The sequence below is a fragment of the Vulpes lagopus genome, chromosome 2 (assembly GCF_018345385.1).
Source record: "Vulpes lagopus strain Blue_001 chromosome 2, ASM1834538v1, whole genome shotgun sequence".
NCBI classification, from domain to species: Eukaryota; Metazoa; Chordata; class Mammalia; order Carnivora; family Canidae; genus Vulpes; species Vulpes lagopus.
The window spans coordinates 138329226-138343827 of NC_054825.1; the positions used below are offsets into that span (position 1 = coordinate 138329226).

Here is a 14602-nt window from a genome sequence, read left to right on the forward strand (position 1 = left end):
TACAAAAAAACTACAAGTCAAAACATACTTAATGACAAGAGTGAATATGTCACCACTAAGACTGAGAACAAGGCAAAAAAACATCTGCTTTCAGAACATCTACTCATATTGTATTGGAGTTTCTAGCCAGTGCAACAGGGAAGTAAAGGTAAAATAATACATATCCAGATTTGAAAGAGAAAGTAAAAAGTCTTTATCTGCAGATACCAAAATTACGTCTACAAAAAAGCTACGAGAATAAGTGCATTTAGTAAAGTTGCATAATATAAGTTAATATCAAAATCAGCTGTACTTCTACTAGCAAAGAAAAATCAGAAATATGTAAAAATGCCAATTTAATCATAGTTTTATAGGAAACACTGAAAATCTAAGTCTAAAATTTAAATGGAAGCAGAATGGACTCAGAATAGCCAAAACAACTTTGAAAATAAACAAGGTGGGACAACTTGTATTACCTGATTTTAAGACTCAGGATAAAATAGTAATGAAGACACTGTGGTACTGACATAAAGATAAATAGACCAATGAAACAGGAAAGAAAGTTCTGAAATAAATCCACAAAGATATGAAGCTGTTTGGTTTTTCTGGGCCAAAAGTGTCAAGGCAATTTAACAGGAAAAGGATAATCTTGGCTGCAACAGCTGAACAGCCAGCCATATGGCAAAACATAAACCTCAATCCTTACTTCACACCATATACAAAGATTCATTCAAAATGGTATTTGGAATATCCATTTAACAGATTACTAAACAACATGTAACTATATATAATATTAATACACAAAAGGTAAAATTATGCTGAGTGAAAGAAGCCATACTTTTTTGTACTCCACTCCATTTACCAAAATTCTGTATTGTGTGAATAATATAAATAAGAACACAGAACATACTCTGTCTAAGAACAGGGTAGGGAGTACATCTGTTTAACATCAATAAAGATGTACACAATTTTCCTCATATTTTCTTAATAAAATCAAAGAATATACACTATCCACAAGACCTAAAACAAAATATTGATGAGGTGTTTTTAGAATAGTAGTCCAACAACGGGGTGCACGGATGCCTCAGTCGGTTAAGTGGCTGCCTTTGGCTCAGGTCATAATCCCAGGGTACTGGGATTGAGCCCCACATTGATTGAGTCTGCTTCTTCCTCTGCCTGTCCCACTCCCAGCTCATGTTCTCTGCTTTCTTGCTCTCTCAAATAATTAAATCTTTTTACAAAAATTGTCTGAAAAGATATTATAAAAAGAGTCCTATAAAAAGTTATGAGAAATATCAAACAAAATCCTATCACTGTTCATACTAGAGTACTACAATCACTGGTAATGGTTTTTTTTTTATATTCATTGTATTACTGTTATAGTTTATATTCTTTATTTTATTAGCACACAAATATGTGTAATATGACCCCACAGAATAAAGGATCATTTCGTACCTGCACTGGGGAGCGAATTGTTACCTTCTTACTTCCTTCCACTCCATCAACTTGACAAACAATTGATCTTTCAACCCCAGACTCTCTGTGTCTTACAGTGTACAGTCGCCGTCCCACTTTTGTTAAAGGAATTTTATCAGCAGTAGAGTGGTTGGCAGGTGCTAAATGGAATACATATGTTTGAAAATTTTTACTATAAATCATCATATACTAATATTAACTAGATGTTACATGCCAGATATATCAGATAATTTCTTAAACTCATAAATATACTCACTGACGTCTTTAGATATAAGACTATAGAAAAGGGCTATTTCTTCGTATAATCTATATAAAATGATATATTAAGAAGCCACAATACATTCCCACAGCATTCATCTAAAACTTTCAAAGCATTTTACCAAAAAAAATTTTTAATTGGAAAAAAAATTCATTCACTAGTTTAACCTAAGTGAATAATATTAATGTTTTCTAATGACTAACAAGAGAAATTATTATAAGAACATTGATCTTTGTTTGGCTGTCATAATAACCAGAGCCTAATATCTATAGGCAGTTACTGGCAATTACCAAAAAACTGTAAATTTTCAGTTTTTCATTATTCCAACAACCTATGATACCTTATGATATCTAAGACTTGATTAAACAAAATTTTATATACATTTATTTAATATACATATTACATTTTACTGGGAGTATGAATTACTTATTTCCATATACCCCACACTTAACTCCGTAAAAATGTTAGTTCAAATGTTAGTTCAAAGTGACGTAAAACTGAGAACAATTCACTGACAATGCTGGGACACTGGAAACCTACCCATGGCTCAGCAACATTTCCTGACAAAGCAAAAGCACTATCAGTTTTAGTACTTCTCCCCTATGTCTATTTAATCTTTCAGATTCTCTCCTTTCTTCCTAATTATTTAATCGTCAGGGTATCAGAAAGGGGTGTGGATGAGGCTTTAGGATTAGGTAACTTCATAATGAATAAATATTATGACATTTAAGAATTTTTTACTTTCATTTCTGATAAAAACGAAAGACTTCTGAGAATTAGAACAAAGAACCACTTTCCACCTCAACACGCAGAAAATAAATACCATTTAAAACCCAACACCATTACAGTGAGCCATTTTCATAATTCAAACTATTTTGAATTCATTCAGCTGTAAAACTAGTGGAATATTACTGAATTAAAACAGCAAATAGCTAGAGTCTGTAAAAGTTGAATAAGGACAGGATCAAATCTTTTTCGATGGACACCAAGGTTCCTTCCACAGTTTGGCTATTGTGGACATTGCTGCTATAAACATCGGGGTGCAGGTCGAAAGATGAATGGATAAAAAAGATGTGGTTTATGTATACAATGGAATATTACTCAGCCATTAGAAACAACAAATACCCACCATTTGCTTCAATGTGGATGGAACTGGAGGGTATTATGCTGAGTGAAATAAGTCAATCGGAGAAGGACAAACATTATATGGTCTCATTCATTTGGGGAATATAAGAAATAGTGAAAGGGAATAAAGGGGAAAGGAGAAAAATAAGTGGGAAATATCAGAAAGGGAGACAGAACATGAAAGACTCCTAACTCTGGGAAACGAACTAGGGGTGGTAGAAGGGGAGGTGGGCAGGGGGTGGGGGTGACTGGGTGATGGGCACTGAGGTGGGCACTTGACGGGATGAGCACTGGGTGTTATTCTATATGTTGGCAAATTGAACACCAATAAAAAATAAATTTATAAAAAAAAATATTTTTCCTCCTAAAAAAACAAAGTGGTGAATTCCATACCCTGGATAACACAGTAGATAAACTCACATTTTGGAATACAAATACACAGTGACAATAAGCAAATGAAAAAGCAAAATTCCTGACTTACTTGGAAGGAGATTTAAAAACCCGTAAGATACCACAACATATGAGTAAAATGCTATGTAAAAATGTAACATAATTAAAGTCCCAGGAAGACAATTTATTACTTACTAAGAAGAATGAAGAAAAGTTTACTGCTTAGGCTGGTCATTGCATTGAAATGATCATTGTCTTTAGTTCCCACGTAGTCCATACTTAAACTCTCCTCATTTTTCAATACGTATGATTTTGCCAATGGGAGGTTGAGTACACTAAAAGAATCACTTGGTGAAACAGAGACAGTAAGTCCAAGAGAATTCAAAATCATAAATGGTGCTAGATCCCGTATGAAGGCAGTTGAGGTTCCAGTGGCAGCTTCTGTAAATGCCTAATAAGGAAGAGTTATTGTAAATAAAATGAAATGTGAAAAACTAAATGACATGCAGAACACTAATGGTTGTATGACAACTAAGTTAACAAAAAGCTTTTTATTCAATGAAAAAAAAAGGGTTAGCTCAGACTAGTACACCAACACTTAAGGTTTCTAAATTCTCTTCTTACCTTGACTAAATTATTCAACATTACAAGGCCACATTTGGATAATGTAATGTTTAGTTGGTCTTTTGAATGGAAACTGATAACGGTTTTATATTCTGGCACTTTGTAATTTTCTTCTTCAGTATCTGACTCAACAATGGCCTTTTTTGTTTTCTTTTTCATCTAAAACGACAAATTATAGAAATATAAGGAAAATTTGTTTCTGGGAACACATTACTCATTTTGCAAAGAAAAAAACTAATTAGACAAATCTCAATAGTAACATTAGAGACAACAGTAAGTTTTATCAGTTCCACAGCCTTACTGGAATTGCTTGGATATCTACCAACTAAGGTCACACAGGACAGGAGCAATATTAGAGAAAAAATACTTCTCTCTTCAGTGATACTAAAATGGCTAGTACAATTCAAAAGGAAAAATAAACCCTAAAATTACTAAATATATGTGGCATCTGAATAAAGATTAAAAGCACATGCTTCATAGCTTATGGACATTCAGAACAAGAAAAACCATTTGGCTTATTGGTTATGGGATAAATAAAGATTAGAAATCCAGAGACTTATTATTAGTCCAACAACAGTTGCAGAACAGTACCATTAGAACCTACAACTCCTGAGAATCAATACCATGTAAGATTTTTTTTTTTTTTAGGATTCATAGATCCACTGCCCACATATATTCTGACCTTAAAAACACCAAAGAAGTTCCTTTACCCATTACTTTATCTGAAATATGTACGAAATAAACATAGTAATCTAATACCAAAAGTTGGACACGCTAGTCACCTTTGTTGTTATATTAACTGGCTTTCAACCACTGATAATTTGTCTGCAGGTGATTGAACAATTATTTAAGAGGAGATAAGTTAGCAATTCTTCAGTTCCCTTTGAAACACAATTTCATCCATTTAAAGGTCCTGATTCTTATAATTACATAAATTTACAATATATCTGAAAAACCAGTAATAGTGTACTTCCTTCGAAGAACAAAGGGGAAAAAAAACAACAAAGAACAAAGGAAATGCAGGGTAGAAAACAACCAACAAGATGCTAGAGGCATTTAACAGGGCAGGTCTGAGTGGGGACTCCTCAGAGTCCCTCCTTCCACTTCAGGGAAGGCTCTTAAGCTCTGAGTCTCAGCTCCTTCACAGGTTAAAATGGAGTTAAAAACCTCTAACTTCAAAAGGGTTCAAGCAAAAGTACATTATTTAGAACAGTGTCTGGAACACAATAAGTGTTACACGATTGTTTGTTAGTAGCAGAGGAGACACTGGCCTTGGGTCTGAAAATCATATTCATATTCACAGGTCAAACAGTGAAGCATGAGGCAAGGCTCCCAATGAGAAAACTTGAACTTTGTTGTTATTAAACTGTTTTCTGTGGTGTGGACATTCTAAGTTTTTGAAAAGCAATTTTCAGACTCCAAATATACCTTGATTCCAAGATTCCATGGTCTAAAATCCTCAGTCTGATCAATTTCTAAGGGTTCAAGCAAAGGCTCCCATACACCGAACATTTCATTGTAATAATGTACCTATAGAGAAAAATTTTGAAATAAGACATTCTTATACTTTCCAAAATGATCTTCCCTGCTGTTTCCCACCACTATTCCTTTTGGCTTTGCTATTTCTTTATATGAAAACTGTTCTCCATGCCTTTACTTAGTTTCTTATACACATTCTCTCAGCACTTACCGCACCTGACTAACCTCACTGTCTAGTCTTCACAATTTAATCCAGATAAAACTCTCTTTTAAGCATCTCTCCTTGACTTCCAGACTGGGCTAAATATAAAAAACTGTGTCCATTTATCATGTGTTATTGACACATTCATTGTCTTATTCATGAGAGACAGAGAGAGAGAGAGAGGCAGAGACACAGGCAGAGGGAAAAGCGGGCCCCATGCAGGGAGCCTGACTTGGGACCCAATCCCGGTCTCCAGAAGCAGACCCTGGGCCAAAGGCGGCGCTAAACCGCTGAGCCACCTGGGCTGCCTGAGGCATATCCTTCTAATTCTATTACTCTTTTAGAAGAGATTTGGAAATAATCTATTATCCTTTTAAAGGAAAAAAGATATTCAATTCTTAACAATAATAATTCTTAATCTAATCCACACTATTAATATATCACCTTTAAGTTAATAAAAACCAATTGAAATATCCAAGTTAAGTTTATATTACAATAAAATAATGTACACATAAAAACCATACCAAGGGCATAAATTTGTACACTTTCTTCCAAAAGAACTGTGAGCCAACATCATATTTAAAATAAGCTTAATTAAAATATCTACATAAGATTTCAAAAATACTCCACATGTAGCATTATTTGTTATAGAATCTGGAAAAAAATTACATATGCTTACTTCTAGTTCAAGCTGACAGTAGAGATTTATCAAGGAACTCCAGTTTTTGCCTTCCCCTGAAAAACGTGACTTTGCCAGCAGCATAGGCACTGTTCTATGACCAATTCCAGCCTCAAGAACTATAAAGATAGAATCAATGTTCATTCTTATGATCTCTCCTTTAAGTATCAATTCAGTTGTGGGAGCTTTGTTTTCAACTTCATTTGGTTCTTCAAGAAACCACATTTTTAAATTCTTTGTATCCTTCTTCTTCCATAAATGTGCTGTAGAAGTAGTTTCCTGTGGGATGGTGTCCTTGGATGTATAAAGTGCTGATGTTATGGTAATCACAGTATTTATGATGACTGGTGAAACCTAGGGAAAAATTTAAACTAATAAAAAAATCTACCCACACCACTTTAAAAAATTAGGTACCTCAAAAAATATTAATTATACTTGAAGGATCATGAAAAAATAATATTAAACTATCAATACCACGAAATAGTAGATATAATTTATTGCCTACAGAATTTTATAACCAATTTCAAATTTTTTTAAAAGATTTATTTTTGAGAGAGAGAGAGCAAGTGCGTGCACATGCACATGTGCACAGGCTGGGGAAAAGGCAGAGGGAGAGGAAGAAAGAGAATCTGGAACAGCACCCCAGCTAATTGCAGAGTCTGATTGCGGGACTCAATCCCATCACCCCAACATCATGATCTGAGCCGAAATCAAGAGTCAAATGTTCAACCAACTGAATGACCCAGGTGCCCCTAACTTACTTCAATTTTTAAAGTATTTATCTGATCTTATAGATATTAGATTGATTTAGTAGAAGTTCAACTATGTATACCATAAGAATATTAGATGTTAACTACAGAAGAAGTCAAACACTAATAAAATACACATCATTCATTATAAAATGTATATTAATACATTGTAAAACAATACATTGCCACATAAAATATTTTCAAAAACACAGATGCTGTTTTTTGCTTATTTAACAATTAAAAGACTTGATATAATAATTGCCTATTTCTAGGTTTTACTACTTTTTAAAAAGGTGCACCAAAGATATGATAAACTGACTACATATTAACTTACCTTTAGTGTGAGGGATTTTACTGATATATCCATCACTTGTGGATCTGTACGTACTTGAGTAGCTTGATAGAACAAATCACAGGGCTGCAAAACCTAGGAGAAAAAATTCAATACCGCCAAATTAACCTTGTTTTAAAATAGTTTTATTTAAAGACATTCTTAGTAATACCTAACTATATATGAAGTATATAAGTTAAAGTAACTTTTTAAAAACACAAGTGACTCAAAACCAGTTATCTTTTACACTTATGATTTATAATAGAAAGCATTAACAATAGTAACAACATTAATAAAACAGTAAGTCAAAGGATATCTTTATTTTTTTTAATTTTTTTTTAAAGATTTTATTTATTTATTCATGAGAGACAGAGAAAGAGGCAGAGACACAGGCAGAGGGAGAAGCAGGCCCCATGAAGGGAGCCCGACGTGGGACTTGATCCCGGGTCTCCAGGATCACGCCCTGGGCTGAAGGCGGCGCTAAACCAATGAGCCACCCGGGCTGCCCAAAAGAATATCTTTAAATATGCAAAACCCCATAAAACTTACATATTTTATTTTACTTAAAATTATAACAAAAATCTTTTCCATTATAAAATTGAAACAAAATAACTTATACAGGAACAGCTACAAATGAGGAAAAATTATAAAAATATTAGGTTTATAAAATAACTTAGTATAATCATAAATTGATTAAATTTTCTCTGATTATGGAAGAATTCTGCCCTTTAACACCAAAAGACTCCTGTTTCTCTCAAATGCAAAATATATTCACTCACCTCCTAAGGTTTCTAATAGCCTCATACCATTATAACCCAAAGTCTAAAATTTCATCATCTAAATCTGTTAACTCATCATATATGGATCTCATCTTTCTCTCTCACCAAAATCCAAAATCTTATCTATCTCTTATCAGCTCAAGGTCTAAAATATAAATCCGGTGTAAGTACCTTGGTGTAATATATTAAGTATAGCTACTAGGGCACAATTTCCCTTTTATAGATCTGTGAAAGGGAAAGGAGTTATCTGCTCCCATCCTCCCAAAAGAAAATGGTGGGGCAGACACAGGTTAACAATTACAGATATTCCAGTTAAATGGGGAAAATCAAAGGTAAAAATAAGTCACTAGCCCAAAGTAATCTGAAATCCAGCCAAGGAAATGAGTTTCTTGATTAAGTTTCAAAGCCTAGGAACAATTCTCTGTGGCTCTCCCCTCTACCTTTTGAATCATCCTTCCTTTTCTAGAAAAGGTAGCATAAATTAGCAACCAAGTGGTTTTATCATCCTGCTTCCTGCCAGGAGAAATCTGGGGGATTCAAAGAGTCTCTCTTCATTTTGTACTCCCTGCCCGTCAGTCCATAATGGCAGTGTTTCTGCCGAAACCATTTTCTCGAGAACCTTGAGGGACTTCTATAAATTTTACTCCATTAGACAAAAGCAACATCCACTAATCTTTGTGAGATAATCATGGTCTCCTGCTGAGACAGCTAAAGGGTGATACCTTTATGATTCCTAGACACCCTCTGTCAAACATGTAAGTCTCTTGAAAGGACTCTCTTATGTGTCTGAACACCATTTTTTTGGCCTAAGATTTAGCAAAAGTTTATACCATCACACAGTCTTTTTCTCTATGCTACACTTTTGGCAACCATTTTTGACTTTTAGCATCTTCTGCTATTTGGAATGCTAAGAAATATCAAAATCGTAAGTTCTGGTTCTCTGGTTCTTTATTCTTTCTCAATTCATTTCTTTCCTCTAGCATTTTACTATACACAATAAGAAACTAGGCAACATCTTCGAATCAGGCAGCTTAGAAATCTCCTTAGGTATATATCCATGGTTTGTCACTCAGAGTTCTGCTTTCCAGACAACTGTAAAACACAGTTTGCAGAGCTCCTTGTCACTGTGTTTCCAGCCATCCCTTTAGCTTCCAATAACACAACCTTCACCTTCTTTGTAGGTCCTCTTGGCAGTATCACCAATGATATTTCTACCAAGAGTCTGTTCAACACAACTGAGGCTTTATCATTCTCCATAAAATTCCTCCAGATTCTGCATACTGCCCAGTTCCAAAGCTGCTCTCAACATTCTGAATAAATGGTTACCACAGCATCTTACTACTGGTACAAACATCTGTTATTAGGGAAAGATCTTTTCCCAAGCTCCTTCAGGTTGTCAAATTCATTTCTTTGCGGCCCAAAGACTAAGATCTCCATTTGCTTGCTAGCTGTTGGCCAGAGATTATTTCTATTCCTACTGGTCATTCACAGGTTCTTGTCATGTAGTCTTTTCCTCATGCTCCTTCAAGGTCAGCAGAAAAGCATGGTTGTGGGGTTTCACCATTTTAAAAATTAGGTTAGGCCCACCCAGAATCTCTCTTTGGTTAACTCAAAGTTAACTAATTAGTGACTTAATTATATTTATTGATCCTGTACACGTTCACGATAAGACTACTGGGCACATGCAGCAGGAAATAGAAATCATGTACTCCTTTTAGAATTTGCCTATACTGACAATGAAGAATTAGTCAGGAAAAAAGAGATCCAAATCCATTCCTGAATGAAATCACACTAAAATCTACCATTATTCTAATAACATCAGCAAGATTAACTAGTACATAACTTAAATATTCAGTAAATTATTTCTTTAAACTTCAAGGACAAGAAATTATAACTTTACAATACACGAGTCAAGATTTTCAACATAAGATTTGTGTTCTCTCTTCATCTTATAGAAGACAAAACCAAATACTATTATAATTACATATAAAAGCTTTTTTATAGGGGATCCCTGGGTGGCTCAGCGGTTTAGCGCCTGCCTTTGGCCCAGGGCATGATCCTGGAGTCCCGGGATCGAGTCCCACATCGGGCTCCCTGCATGGAGCCTGCTTCTCCCTCTGCCTGTGTCTCTGCCTCTCTGTCTCTCTCTCTCTCTCTGTGTCCCTCATGAATGAACAAATCCTTTAGGGCAGCCCAGGTGGCTCAGCGGTTTAGCGCCACCTTCAGCCCAGGACGTGATCCTGGAGGCCCGGGATCAAGTCCCACATCGGGCTCCCTGTATTCAAGAGGAGCCTGCTTCTCCCTCTGCCTGTGTCTCTGCCTCTCTCTCTCTCCATGTCTCTCATGAATAAATACATAAAAACATTAAAAAAATAAAAAAATAAAAAAAAATAAAATCTTTTAAAAAATTAATTTAAAAAGTTTCTCTATAACTTGGAAACTTTTTAAAATAGTCCCTTCCCAAAATAAATATGAAGGTATACGTTGATCCTTACCCAATTCCTTTATTTTCAAATCTAGTTATTGAAGATTAAAAACGCAGGTAGTCATTAACAGTAAATGTATTTATGACAAAACTACATTAAAGTTGTCAGTGACACAAAAAAAAAAAAAGTTGTCAGTGACATAGTCCATACAGATCAATTTAATGATGTAAAGACATTCTTTTTTTTTTTTTTTTTTAAGATTTTACTTATTTATTTGTTAGAGAGAGAGAGAGAGAGAGAGAGAGAGAGAGAGATGCAGGCTCAATGCAGGGAGCCTGATGTGGGACTCGATCCCGGGACTCCAGGATCACGCCCTGAGCTAAAGGCAGACACTCAACTGCTGAGCCACCCAGGTGTCCCTGTAAAAACATTTAAAAAGGAACTATTTTCTTAGTAGTATTATATGTCTCCAACTATAGCCATTGTGATTTCAATGCTATTTCTGTCATTTTTTTCCTCCTTACTCTCTCACCTAAGTGTTCCCAGTCTTATGTGATTTTCACTACCGATGCATTCCTTCCCCAATGCTACTACTTCCCCTTCAAAGAAGCAGTTTTAGGCTACATACAACATCTTCAGAAACCTACCAGAGCTCACTATCAATTCCCTACTTTACAAACACTATCTTCATGGTGGGAAGGAGTATCCTAAGTTGAAGACCACTGAATAACAAAATGACAAGGAAAAAGGCAGAGTATATGAGGTACAGGTGCTGGTACACAAGCAGATGTGGAGTGGGAACCTGTGCTCTCTGGAACCCAGGTTCTCTGCATATGCTATCCTTTCATCCTGAAACACACTCCTGTTGACTACTCTCCTGTGGAAGTTTAAATAGCTAATACCTACTTACCTTTCAGGTATCAGCATAAATCTCATTTCTACTGAGAATCCTCCCTCAGCTACTCTTCCAGGAGTTATACAGTCTTCTATTATAGAATAAAGTACTTTTAAACAAAATATAGAAGAAATTAAAATAGTCTCCAATTTAGGATATTTCAGCCATAAATGTAAGGCTCATAGGCTATAGGAAAAACTATTAATATATTTTATTGTAAAAATAGTAAAAAATATTATACTTCTTTCAATAGATGTTAGTAAGCACTCATTAAAATTCCACATTTATTCATGATTAAGATTCTTCCAAAATTAGATATGGAAAATTTCTCAACATACTAAAGGTTTTCTACATAAATTCACAAGCAAATATTAAAATCATACTAATATCACCTAACTTAACAACAGGAATAGAGTGAGGATGAATCATTATCATCATTCAAGGAACATACACTGTTACTATTGCTGGTGATTTTTAGAAAATCTAACATCATTTAAAATATTATTACATGTAACAAGTCTAGGAAAATTATAGAGTAAGATAAATTCATTTTAAAAGCTGACAGCTCAGACACAAAAAAGAATGGAATCTTCCCAGTTGCAACATCACGGATGCAGTTACAAAGTATTAATGTTAAGTAAAATAAGTTGGTCAGAGAAAGACAAATACCATATGATTTCACTCATATGTTAAATTTAAGAAACAAAACAGGTGAACATATGGGAAGAAAAAGAAGAGGCAAACGAAGAAACAGACTCTTAACTACAGAGAACAAACTAATGGTTACTGGAGAGGAGGTGGGTGAGGGATGGTCAGAACAGGTGATGGGGCTTAAGAAGCATCTATGATGAGCATGAGATGCATGGAAGTGTTGAATCACTATATTGACACTTGAAACAATATTACATTATAAGTTAACTGACTGGAATTTGAATTTTAAAAAGCTGACAGCTATTAGGATATAAAATAAATTCAATTAACTGGATCATGATTTAGCTTTTATTAGGATTTAGGAATCTATTCAAAAATTATTATAAAACCTAATGGATGGGGGATCCCCGGGTGGCTCAGCAGTTTAGCGCCTGCCTCTGGCCCAGGGCGTGATCCTGGAGTCCCGGGATTGAGTCCCGTGTCGGGCTCCTGGCATGGAGCCTGCTTCTCCCTCTGCCTGTGTCTCTGCCTCTCTCTCTCTCTCTATGTCTATCATGAATAAATAAATAAATCTTAAAAAAAAACACTTTAATGGATGAAATAAGGTCAGACAAATATAAATTTATACTCTCCAGGAAGCAAAGATGAGAACATTCCATATGTTAAAATGGGTAGAAAAATTTGGTGTCATATATCCTTTGAAAATTAAGTAAATTTTGTTTTAAAAAATGAATGTATACATTTTACATACATTTTTACAAGTTTCATGAAGTTCTACTAAGCATCCATTGACCCCAGTTAATATTATGAAATTTTGTTTCTTGTTAATATAAAATGACTACAGCATCAATTAAAGTTCCACTAACTACAACTTATCAAAATGTATGTGGCCAAAAATGCAGGTTGGCTATAAATACACTTCTCAAAGTTCCCTGTAATTATAGAAGTTTCCCTTAACACATGGTTACCCAGTGGAAGATCTCCTTTTCTAGACTTCTATTTCCATCTGAGCAGGAAGCAACTTGTAGCACAGTAATAATCCATCTACAAGCTGAAAGTCATTTAAAAAGTCTGCTTCACAGTATAAGCAAGCTACCAAAGCAACCCTGCGTAGTCCAGAAGGGGAAAAAAGGAGCAGAAAAATTATCTCAAAACGTGGAAGTGATTTACCTTTTAGTTTTTTGTCAAATTCTTCAGCTATATACTAAGCAGAAGGCTATTGCTAAGTAGAGTGGAATGGTCCACAAAATTGGACTAAAAAGAAAAAAACAATTTCTTTGAACAAGTAGATTAAGTTGTATCCTAGGAATTGCCCAACAAGATGGGTAGTTAAACTATGCTTTAGCTACTTTTTTGGGGGGTATGTCTTATTACAGCAGCCTAATTAGCACAGAATTTCATACCTTATAGTTGGCACACTGTAACAAAGTCAAAATATCTGGCTGATTTAGCAACTGAAATGGACATGGGATATTCAAAATGAGAGAGGATGTCAAACTACCTCCATTTTAACCTCTATCTGTACTCTCTAAATGATTAAGTTTTTCCATGCATCTTATTTCTTAACTCAGGCAAAAGACCCTGGGGCAAAGCATCCCCTCAAGCAGGAAGAAATACCGTGAGCCTGCAAGATCCCATGTGACTGACCCCAAGACAATGATTGACCTGACCTTTACCTCCCTCCCTCGCCTCTGTCCCACATTTTCCTTATATAAACATAGAAACATTTTCTGCATTTTGGAGACAGTCTTTGAGATACTGTTCCACTGCCCCACTGTCTTCCCAGTGTTGGCCTCACTGAAATAAATTCCTTTCTTATTTCAGCACCACTCATGTTTCTGCCTTTGGATTTTGCAAGCAGCCAGTAGCTGAGTGCTATCTGTTTGGGACTCCAAAGCCAGGTGCTCTTGGACACCTGTACTCTGGCTACAAAAATACGAAGCTGATGACTTTAACGGTGCCTCAGCAAAATATTTGGTAAAACTGTTACTGGTGATACTTAGGAAGGCAGACAATGTACTTTTTAAAAAAGCCTAAAACTTCCATCAGACAGATTTGGAATATTCAGAATGTTGCTATGTGTTAGTTCCCTCATTCTGCTATTTGCAAAGCCCTAGAAGAGGAAGGAAAATATTGAGGAGACTCAGGCTCTAAAGAGGAACCTCAGCAAGAGATAAGACTGCGGCTCCTTGATTTTTGATAAAATCAAACATGGTAACTAGCCTGTGGCAAAAACAACAAATATTAGAGTACAGATAGTGACTGTCCCCCTCAATAAATCTTATAATCCAAATATTAAAGTAGCCTTTACTGAATCAGGATGAAGGCAGAATTGGTAGAAATATAGAGATTAGTAAATAAAGAGTTTTCTAGAATAAATGAATGCATTCTTTGGTTACACCCGGAACTACCTAGATGTAAACTAAATGTTCAAGGAATGAAGAACTGCCAGAGAAACCATTATCAGCCATGCAAAACCTGTTTTTAATTCAACTATTAGAGCAATCTCCAAGTAACCAACTCAGTAGAAAGTAAGCTGTGAAAACAGTGCAGTTCCC

General features: G+C 35.2%; 1 protein-coding gene across 3 annotated transcripts in view; it reads right to left on the reverse strand.

Annotated features, from left to right (window-relative positions):
* The window catches only part of VPS13A (vacuolar protein sorting 13 homolog A), a 233138-nt gene that overhangs the window by 82856 nt on the left and 135680 nt on the right, over nt 1-14602 (reverse strand). For all 3 annotated transcript variants that reach the window (XM_041740166.1, XM_041740174.1, XM_041740183.1), the window contains exons 40-45: nt 7297-7389; nt 6214-6567; nt 5282-5383; nt 3854-4012; nt 3425-3680; nt 1435-1595 (exon numbers count right to left, since the gene is read on the reverse strand). In XM_041740166.1, the coding sequence (XP_041596100.1) occupies nt 1435-1595; nt 3425-3680; nt 3854-4012; nt 5282-5383; nt 6214-6567; nt 7297-7389 (1125 nt within the window). The remainder of the gene's footprint in view (nt 1-1434; nt 1596-3424; nt 3681-3853; nt 4013-5281; nt 5384-6213; nt 6568-7296; nt 7390-14602) is intronic.